General features: G+C 42.4%; 1 protein-coding gene across 3 annotated transcripts in view; it reads left to right on the forward strand.

The window, feature by feature from the left end:
• The window catches only part of abhd12 (abhydrolase domain containing 12, lysophospholipase), a 29,100-nt gene extending 19,643 nt beyond the window's left edge, over window positions 1-9,457 (forward strand). For all 3 annotated transcript variants that reach the window (XM_029752999.1, XM_029752998.1, XM_029753000.1), the window contains 10 exons: window positions 3,317-3,436; window positions 3,683-3,713; window positions 3,888-3,933; window positions 4,058-4,187; window positions 4,387-4,424; window positions 7,195-7,274; window positions 7,385-7,467; window positions 7,993-8,071; window positions 9,018-9,145; window positions 9,349-9,457. In XM_029752999.1, coding sequence (XP_029608859.1) covers window positions 3,317-3,436; window positions 3,683-3,713; window positions 3,888-3,933; window positions 4,058-4,187; window positions 4,387-4,424; window positions 7,195-7,274; window positions 7,385-7,467; window positions 7,993-8,071; window positions 9,018-9,145; window positions 9,349-9,382 — 769 coding nt within the window. In that variant the 3' untranslated portion in view covers window positions 9,383-9,457. The remainder of the gene's footprint in view (window positions 1-3,316; window positions 3,437-3,682; window positions 3,714-3,887; window positions 3,934-4,057; window positions 4,188-4,386; window positions 4,425-7,194; window positions 7,275-7,384; window positions 7,468-7,992; window positions 8,072-9,017; window positions 9,146-9,348) is intronic.
• Window positions 9,458-10,919: the final 1,462 nt, after the last annotated feature.

Below are 10,919 nucleotides of genomic sequence, written 5' to 3' on the forward strand. Positions count from 1 at the left end.
TCCTTGCACCACACTGCCAGGTCTCTGACCTCCTCCCTATAGGCTCTCATCGTTGTCGGTTTTCAGGCCTACCACTGTTGTCATCAGCAAACTTAATGATGGTGTTGGAGTCGTGGTTGGTCACGCAGTTGTGGGTGAACAAGGAATACAGGAGGGGACTCAGCACGCATGCCTGAGGGTACCCCATGTTGATCAGCGTGGCAGATGTGTTGTTGCCTAACTTTACCACCTGGGGGTGGCCCGTCAGGAAGTCCAGGATCGAGTTGCAGAGGGAGGTGTTTTGTCCCAGGGTCCTTACCTTAGTGAGATTTGTGGGCACTATGGTGTTGAACGCTGAGCTGTAGTCAATGAACAGCATTCTCACATAGGTGTTCCTTATGTCCAGGTGGGTAAGGGTAGTATGGAGTGCAATAGAGACTGCATCATCTGTGGATATGTTGGGGCGGTATGTGAATTGGAGTGGGTCTAGGGTGTCCTGTAGGATGCTGTTGATGTGAGGCATGACCAGCCTTTCAAAGGACTTAATGGTTACCGACGTGATTTCTACAGGGCGGTAGTCATTTAGGCAGATCACCTTCGCATTCTTGGGCACAGGGACTATGGTGGTCTGCTTGAAAATGTCAGTGAAGACACTTGCCAGTTGGTCTGTGCATGCTCTGAGTACATGCCCTGGTAATCCCTCTGGCCCCGCAACCTTGTAAATGTTGACCTGTTTAAATGTCTTGCTACGGAAAGCGTGATCACACAGTTATCCGGAACAGCTGGTGCTCTCATGCATGCTTCAGTGTTGCTTGCCTCGAAGTGAGCATAAAAGGCATTTGGCTCGTCTGGTACGCTCGTGTCACTGGGCAGTGGCTGGGTTTCCCTTTTTAGTCCGTAATAGTTTGCAAGCCATGCCACATCTGACGAGCGTCAGAGGCGGTGTAGTAGGATTCAATCTTAGTCTTGTATTGATGCATTGCCTGTTTGATGGTTTGTCTGAGGGTATAGCAGGATTTCTTAAAGTGTCAGGATTAATGTCCCGCTCCTTGACAGTAGCCTTTAGGTTGGTGCGGATGTTGCCTTTAATCCATGGCTTCTGGTTGGGATATGTACGTACGGTCACTGTACGGACGACGTTTTCGATGCACTTATTGATGAAGCCGGTGACTGAGCTTGTATACCCCTCAATGCCATTGGATGAATCACGGAACATATTCCAGTCTGTGCTAGCAAAACAGTCCTTTAGCGTAGAATCTGCATCATCTGACCACTTCCATATTGAGCGAGTCACTGGTACTTCCTGCTTTTGTTTTTGCTTGTAAGCAGGAATCAGGTCAGATTTGCTCAATGGAGGATGAGGGAGAGCTTTGTACGCATCTCTGTGTGGAGTAAAGGTGGTCTAGAGTTTTTTTTTTAATTTTTTTTTATTATTATATATATATATATTATTTTTTTCTCCTCTGGTTGCACATGTAACATGCTGGTAGAAATTAAGTCAAACGGATTTAAGTTTGCCTGCATTAAAGTCCGTGGCCACTAGGAGCACCACTTCTGGATGAGCATTTTCTTGTTTGCTCATGGCCTCATACAGCTCGTTGAGTGTGGTCTTAGTGCCAGCATCAGTTTGTGGTGGAAAATAAATGGCTACGAATAATATAGATGCGAACTCTCTTGGTAGACAATGTGGTGTACAGCTTATCATGAGATACTCTACCTCAGGCGACCATTTTTATTTTTTTATTTTACCTTTATTTAACTAGGCAAGTCAGTTAAGAACAAATTCTTATTTTCAATGATGGCCTAGGAACAGTGGGTTAAGGGGTTGTGGGTTGTTCAGGGGCACAGGCTGTTGACAAATAGACACACAACCCCGCCCTACCAAACGTAGCTGCTCTGTCCTGCCAATGCACGGAAAACCCAGCCAGCTCTATATTATCCATGTCATTATTCAGCCACGACTCGGTGAAACATAAGATATTACAGTTTTTCATGTCCAGTTGGTAGGATAGTCTTGACCGTAGATCATCCAGTTTGTTTTCCAGTGATTGCGCATTGGCCAATAGAACCGATGGTAGTGGCGATTTACTCACTCGCCTACGAATCGTTACAATGTATCCCGGCCTTCACTCCCTGTATCTCCGTCTTTTCTTCATGTGAATGATGGGGATTTGGGCCTGGTCTCCAGGAAGCAGTATATCCTTTGCGCTGGACTCTTCATCCAGTTCGAGGTGAGTAATCGCTGTTCTGATGTCCAGGTGCACTTTTCGGTCATAAGAGACAGTAGCAAAATAAGTTAAAAACAATGTGAAAAACAAACAAAATAGCACAGTTGGTTAGGAGCCTGTAAAACGGCAGCCATGCCCTCCGGCGCCATTTATATATGCTCTCTGTCTCTCGCGCTCTTTCTTCAATTTGCTTTATTGGGCATAACGATATAATATACATATTGCCAAAGCGTACGTTTGGAGATTACGTTATTGACGATATTAACATTATTAAAATAATAATCAAGATTGTCAACGGGACAATCAGTAACAACAATAATAAAAGGTAAAATTAACCATACAAGGCATAGAGGACATGTGCGGATTGGTCTGTCAGACACTGTCTTATGGGGAAATGGCACTCTCTAATTGTTTTATTTTTGATATTTTGTCAGGAAATGCAGCTCTGTCTGGGGTTCTCTCTCCCTTGCGCGCTCTCTTGCGAACTCACTCACACAGCCCTTTCGCTGTCTGTCTCTCTCTCACACACACAGCCCTCTAGCTGTCTCGCTTTCTCAAGGGTGTAATGAACTCCTCGGCTGGGAAAACAATAACGCACAGCACACTGCCTCCTGGGGAAAAGGTGCAGTGTGGTTTTTGTGTGTGTGTCTGAGAATGATACAGTAGAGACTGGACCACAGGGGGGAAGACCACCGCAGTCCCTGTGGATGTTTACTGGCCGTGGGGGGTAGGAACTTGAGCAGACTAACAGGGGAACGTTGACTGTGGGAAAGGCATGTTGAGCCCAGAGGAGTTTAGCAGTGTGGGTTGTGGTAGATAAAGACTAAAGGCTGAGGTGATGATATGTAAATAGACAAGTCTCTGTTCAGGGCTATTCTCTTAGAACATGGGGGTTGTGTGTCCAGTTATGTAAAACATGTAGCCAACTCCAATCTGATAGACTGTACTGTAAGAACTTTGTCCCCGGTTAGACTCAAGTACAGATGAGATACTAGCCTATATCAAACCAGTTTGTCCCACCCCACACCTCTTAGTCTATAGTAGGTGTATATTGTATACATTGCTTACGGCTTTCTCCTTGTCTATATCACTGCTCCTGTTCCACCCAGGCACACAGTTCCAGACCAGATGTGGAAAGAGGCGCAGGGGAAGGACAGAGAGTGGTATGACAGTACCTTTAAATCCCCCTATCCAGTCATGCTGTACCTTCACGGCAACGCAGGGACAAGGTGATCATACATTTTGATTTAAAAAGCACTTTAAATTGTACTCTCTCAGTGCTACTCTGGTCTAGTACCCCCTAGCGTATACCCTTAACTCACATAACAACCTGCCTTTAAATGTGTTTGTTGAAGCTGACTCACAACCTTGGAACTTGTACATACATATTAACACAATGCGCTCTTCAGAATGGCTGAGATATGTTGCTTTACCTTTCACCTGGTGTACAAACTTGTCCATCCTGTCTGTTTCAGAGGAGGGGACCATAGAGTTCAGCTCTACAAGGTGAGAGGATTTCATTGCAAACACACTAACTTGCTTTGCCTGTATCCCACCCATACTGTATCTAGCTATATTGACTACTGACCAATAAACAGAATTCAATACATTTTTTGTGAATTGACCTGCTTTGTCTGATCTGGAGTTGAGATTTGATGGGTTTCGGCTTCCCCTCCCCAGGTCCTTAGTTTATTAGGCTACCACGTAGTCACATTTGATTACAGAGGTAAGTGGGGTTCTACTTCGAGCTGTTTCTAAGTTTATTAACAATCACAATATCCCTTTTAAAAAGATAATCTGATCTTAGATCACCATTCATCTCTTCGTTCATGCTTCTCTGGTTGATCCAGGTTGGGGCGATTCAGATGGGAGCCCCTCTGAGAGAGGCATGACGTCAGATGCCCTGTTCCTCTACCAGTGGGTGAAGGAGAGGGTGGGGAGCAAACCCCTCAACGTCTGGGGCCACTCACTGGGGACAGGGTAGGAACACACAGACATCTCTCTCCATCACATTCAGCTCAACATTTCAGAAATAGATTTTGTGTAAAATTATAAACTCTTGTATGATTATGAACCAACAATTTGATGAACATATTCTTTGGGTGAATTTGTTTGTACTGGTAAATCAGTCAATTTACAGAGTGGTAACTTTTAAATATTTATTTTTCAAATTTTCCAGGGTGGCCACTAACCTAGTCCGACATCTGTGTGACAGAGGTAAGCATCTGCTCATTAAGGCTGTGACTTCCTACTTCCCAGGCTAAATACAGTTCATTCGGGAAGTATTCAGACACCTTCCTTTTTTCTACATTTTGTTACGTTACAGCCGTATTCTACAATGGATTAAATACTTTTTTTACCTCATCTACACACAATACCCCATAATGACAAAGTGAAAACAGGTTTTTAGAAGTCTTTGCAAATGTATTCAATAACAAAAACATAAGTATTCAGACCCTTTGCCATGAGACTCAAAATTGAGCTGGTGCATCCTGTTTCCAATGATGTTCCATTGATGTTTCTAAAACTTGATTGGAGTCCACCTGTGGTAAATTCAATTGGTTGGACCTGATTTGGAAAGGCACACACCTGTCTATATAAGGTTCCACAGTTGACAGTGCATGTCAGAGCAAAAAGAAAGCCATGAGGTGGATGGAATTGTCAGTAGAGCTCTGAGAAAGGATTGTGTCGAGCACAGATCTGGGGAAGGGTACCAAAAATGTCTGCAGCATTGACGGTCCCCAAGAACACATTAGCCTCCATCATTCTTAAATGGAAGAAGTTTGAAACCACCAAGACTTCCTAGAGCTGGCTGCCCGGCCAAACTGAGCAATCAGGGGAGAAGGGCCTTGGTCAGGAAGGTGATGTTCACTCTGACAACTCCAGAGTTCCTCTGTGGAGATGGGAGACCCTTCCAGAAGGACAACCATCTCTGCAGCACTCCACCAATCAGGCCTTTATGGTAGAGTGGCTAGAAGCCACTCTTCAGTAAAAAGCTCATGGCAGCCCGCTTGGAGTTTGCCAAAAGGCACCTAAAGGACTCTGACCATAAGAAACAAGATTCTCTGGTCTAATGAAACCAAGTTTGAACTCTTTAGCCTGAATGCCAAGTGTCACATCTGGAGTAAACCTGGCACCATCCCAATGGTGAAGCATGGTGTTGGTGGTGGCAGCGTCATACTGTGGGGATGTTTTTCAGCAGCAGGGACTGGGAGACTAGTCAGCATTGAGGGAAAGGTGAACAGAGAAAAGTACAGAGTTTCTAGATGGAAACCTGCTCCAGAGTGCTCAGGACCTCAGACTGAAGGTGGGAAGGTGTGCCTTCCAACAGGACAACGACCCTAAACAGGCAGCCAAGACAATGCAGGAGTGGCTTCGGGACAAGTCTCTGAATGTCTTTGAGTGGCCCAGCCAGAGTTCGGACTTGAACCCGATCGAACATTTCTGGAGAGGCCTGAAAATTGTGCAGTGACGCTCCCCATCCAACCTGACAGAGCTTGAGAGGATCTACAGAGAAGAATGGGAGAAACTCCCCAAATACCGGTGTGCCAAGCTTGTAGCGTCATACCCAAGAAGACTCAAGGCTGTAATTGCTGCCAAAGGTGCTTCATGTGTTGCTGCCATGCTATGTTGTCTTAGGTCTCGCTTTATGTAGTGTTGTGTTGTCTCTTGTCATGCGTGTTTTTATCCTATATTTTATTTGGTATTTTTAATCCCAGCCCCGTCCCTGCAGGAGGCCTTTTTGCATTTTGGTAGGCCATCATTGTAAATAAGAATAAGGTCTTAACTGACTTGCCCAGTTAAATAAAATCAATATAAAATAAAGTACTGAGTAAAGGGTCTGAATACTTATGTAAATATAATATTTCAGTTATTTTTATTTGATACATTTGCAAAAATTTCCAAACCAGTTTTTGCTTTGTCATTATGGGGTATTGTGTAGATTGATGAGTAAAAAACACCATTTAATCAATTTTAGAATAAGGCTATAATGTAACAAAATGTGTTAAGTCAAGAGGTCTGAATACTTTTCGAATGCACTGTATATACTTGATTTATGTAGCCTTTAGTGAATGCAGGTGCTGCGTGTATCACGCAACAAAATGTTTTAGATAAACAAGTCAGACATTTTTAGAGTATAAATAAAGTGGCCTTCTTAGAATTAAGGCGTTATATGGGTTGTTCCATGAAATGAGTGCCTTTTGCACTTTAAGTAGAAATTGTGCACAAATATCTATTTTTAGGGGGGGGGGTATTTAGTTGAACATGTGGTCTTTATGCCTGTTAAAATAAGGTCAAATAAAAATTCACCAAGTTACACTATTCAAAAGGTCCCTAATTGGTGGAACGACCCATATACCTGTGCAATTTTTTTGTTTAAATGAAGTGGGTCAACTTACCCTCTTGTGTTGGATACTTAGAGAGCCTGATTTGGAGTTTAGGGATAGATTCTGAAAAGTTTGACAACATTTATGTAACGTTAAGTTTGAGGGGCACATGCTTGGGTCCACCGTGGACTTTTACAAGCATGCCTCACCCAATGGCCTGTACAGGTTGAATGCTCATACAGTATTATGAGGCTTCATCCCATTTTCAAGTATAGTCGATCACTAGTCAGATCATAGCAAGTGAGAAACATTAACTCAGACTTGGTATTGTGTACTACCGGAGGAACTAACTGATTGTCTGTTGACCTTAACACACCAGATACAAGGCTCCTCTTCCAGTGGTAGCTCAAGTGTCCACCGCTTGAATTTTTCACACCCATCTGACTGGGTTACAGGGTCACAAAGTATCTAGTTGTGACTGCTTTATTCAAGGCAACTTATTGCTACATCTTAGAATTCAAGGCAATAAGTTGCCTTGAATTCACTTCCTTCAGACATTCACTTCCTTGATTAAAGCAGTCACAACTAGATACTTTGTGACCCTGTATGGTTATGTTTCATGAAGGTTGGTTTGATTTGAATGACTTTCTATTTTCTAGGGACGCCCCCAAATTCCTTAGTCTTGGAATCTCCGTTCACCAACATCCGAGAGGAGGCCAAGAGCCACCCCTTCTCTATGGCAAGAATTTCCTCTTAATCCCTTGACTACATGTTGAGTCTTATTTAATTGTATTTGATGTAACGTTTTTTTATTTTATTAGCTACCGTCTGTGTCATTGCTTCTTCTAGGTCTACCGGTACCTTCCAGGCTTTGAATGGTTCTTTTTAGATACCATATCAGCAAACGACATTCGATTTGCCAGTGACGAAAAGTAGGTTGAACTTGATTCTTTCCAGACCATTTAGTTTAACGTTAGATTTAAAGCAGTGTGTCACGTCACTTCTTCCTGCTCAGATGTTTTCAAACTGGTGTCTTCATACAAACTGCTTGTTGCGTCAATAAGATCTCTCTGACACACAACCATTCATCAAGAGCTCAAACCCTTGTATCAAATGTTATATCAACAGATTAACAGACTGCGTGTTTGCATGTTAAAGAGCAGAGGCATAGTCTGAACCTGGCTGACCCAGGCTCTGTCCATGCCTTTTCTCCATGTCCTCTGGAATGTGCTGAGGGGACTAACTCGGGGAAGGTCAGACTTGTATTATAGGTGGCCTACAGAGGACATTCATCTATGTCAAGACTTCCTTTGTGCAGTACTTTCTCGTGGAGTTGCCAAGCACTAGTATAGTATAAGGACCATAGGGCCATTAACATACGACCAACCATGCATATTCAGACACACCAAGATCTTCAGACTTGACTGTAATTTGAGCTTGTTTCTTCTCTTTTGTAGTGTGGACCACATATCCTGTCCATTGCTTATCCTTCATGCCGAGGATGACTCAGTCGTGCCCTTTAATCTAGGGAAGAAGGTATCCTTTTTAGTTTGGGCTTCATAAAAGTCAGCCACATCATCGTGACCTCGTACAGACTTCATCTGGTCCTCCTTTTTCAAAGGACACATGAAGCTATTTGATCTACCAAAAAAAGCAAAGTTAATGTCATAGATTTAATACAGGTCATTAATAATCAGCTGTCGTCTTGAAAACAACTTGCTCGTTACTGTTCAAATTCCTATCACGTGAATGAGCTAAAATGTATAGTTTTTTTTTCATGATATCTTTAAAATGCCCCAAATTTTGGATTTAAAAAAATTCTGTATATGCCAATGCCGGTATTAATTTCAACGTAGTTAAGTGGAAACCTCGGAGCAATTAAACTTGAATAATGACTAGTTTTATTTAAAGGGATAGGTCGGGATTTTCTTGTAGACTATGTACTTCCCCAGAGTAAGATGTACTCTTGGATAGCATTTTTATGTCGCTGCGTCCAGTATGAATGAAGTTGGAAATAGTTTTGCGAGCCAATGCTAACTAACTTTAGCACAATGACTGCGTGCTAGCTGTTCCCATAGACTTCCAGTCATTGCGCTAATGTTGGTGGGCAACTTCCGGGTATCCACAAGTTTGTCTGTCTCTGGGGAAGTTGATAAAGGACCATTGCCAAAATCCCAAACTATTCTGAGATTTGAGTCGAGCTACTGTATTATAGCAGTGAAGGAACACACAGAAATAGAATTCATATTTTTTTTATTACTATTCTGTTTTTAATTAATTGGTCATCTATTTCATTGGCTTCTAAAAAATAAATATGAACCTCTCAAATGTTCATCACCACTGCAGACCTCTGTGTAACGCTCTATAGCACAGAAGTCATAGTTCAGAGCAGGGCCAGGTCTATATTTGCTGTTCTTTTAAACTGGACTGAACACAATCCTCCCATAACTCCATTGTGTTTATCTCCTTCCCCTCCTCCCAGCTGTACAACATTGCTTCCCAGTCCAAGAGCCTGAGTGGACACAAACTTCAGTTCATCCCCTTTCCTGTCTCTCTGGCCTACAAGCACAAGTTCATCTACAGGAGTCCTGAGCTGCCACACATACTCAGGTACAGCAGCTAGACCAGCTGCGCACATATACACAGTAGCTAGGAGTGTCTCACTGTTGACAATTTGTGTCTTGACCTTAGGCCAACTGAGCAGAAATTATTAAATGTAGGCAATTAGTTGTACAGTAGGTGTCTACATTCTTGGCCGCCTTTGTACTGAGTTGTGCTAAACGTATTTCTGTTTGATTTTATTTTTCTTCCAGTGACTTCCTTGGCACGACTCATCCCCATGCATAACCGACAAGATAATTTCCACCTGTCCATTGTTTCCTCTTACACCCCCCCCCCCCCCCCCCCCCCCCCCCCCCCCCCACACACATATGCACACACACACACTGAAACTCTTTCACTGTATGCTTTATGGTTGGTGTGTACATATCTCATAAAACATTGAAATGTACACGCATGGACTGAAGAAGATGCATCCATTCCATTATTTAGCATTCCTTTGACACCTAAAATTCCTGCAAGACATAAACGGAACACTGGCAAAGAGTGAGGGATGGACAACTGGCTTGGCTTGTTGTCAAGGTTACACAAACCAAGAGGATGGCTTGAGCACAAAGATGAAATATGCACACATTTTAAGGAGCCAAGACAAACATCATGGAGTGGGAAGAACAGTGGATCGAGCAGGGAAGCAGTGTTTTTAATTGCACAATGTTTGGGGAATAGACATTCATACACAAGGCGAGGAAGGAGAACGTTTTTCGTTTAACAACTCATCTGCAGCACAGAGCAAGTTCTGTCAATACCAGTCCAGTTTATTTTCCCAATTTTATTTTTGTTACACTTAAATCATGATCTGTAATGTATCTATTATTATATTTGACTGATCTCAGATGAGAAGTTTTGGACTCTAGCTTTTCTCTATTTAAGGAAATATATAACTTGAATTAAATAGTATACATTTTACCTAACATTGATATTGGTTTTGGGCTTGTCAGTCTCATTATTTTCCGCCTTAAAGAGAAGACTAGTCACTTTTATTTTAGAACCCCTTAGGACACTTCAGGGCAAGCTCATGAATTAAGATTTCAGGGAGGAAATTAACTGAAGAGCCAAGGTTTAAGAAATATGATTTCCACTTTCCAATTATAGCCTACCTCAAAGCAAAAATACCTTATTAATGATTCGGTGCATAGTAAAGTGTTTACCTAGACCTAATGGAAATTTTTATTCCAAATCTTAGTGTTAAAACACAATCACCCAGCTAGTGGTTATTCCTGTTCAATCTTAGAACGTGTGTGAGTGACGGTGCATATTCCATTGGTGTGGTCAGAGGAAGACTAAAGACCATTTTTATGTTCTCTTTGGCTTGATAGCAATTGACCGGTGGTACCAAAATGTAGGATGGAGCCAGAGAGGAGTGTGGCTTGGCAGCACCTTCAGTCTGGGAATGTCAGTGTGCCCATCCATCCAATGCACTTAACACTGCTGAGTAAACAGTAAATTACCCCAATGTTACTTTTTGCACATCAGTGTCCTACTAGTTGATGCTGACTGGTTTTTCTTCAATTAGGGCTACCCCACACTGGTAATGCTTGTTTGTAATTTATTGACCAAAGTACACAGTTTCTGTTATTTTCTATTGGCTGTTCTACACTTTTTCAAGTTGTATACACAGTATAACATTTTGTTATTTAATGAATGGTGGGTGGTCATTTTCCCCTCTGGATATGATGTTGAAATGTAACAGTTTTCACCAGCTATTTCTCAGTCTCTGCACTAAAGCAACATGATGGATGGTATGGTCACCAGGTCATCCAAAACG

The sequence above is a fragment of the Salmo trutta genome, chromosome 5 (assembly GCF_901001165.1).
Source record: "Salmo trutta chromosome 5, fSalTru1.1, whole genome shotgun sequence".
Taxonomy (NCBI): domain Eukaryota; kingdom Metazoa; phylum Chordata; class Actinopteri; order Salmoniformes; family Salmonidae; genus Salmo; species Salmo trutta.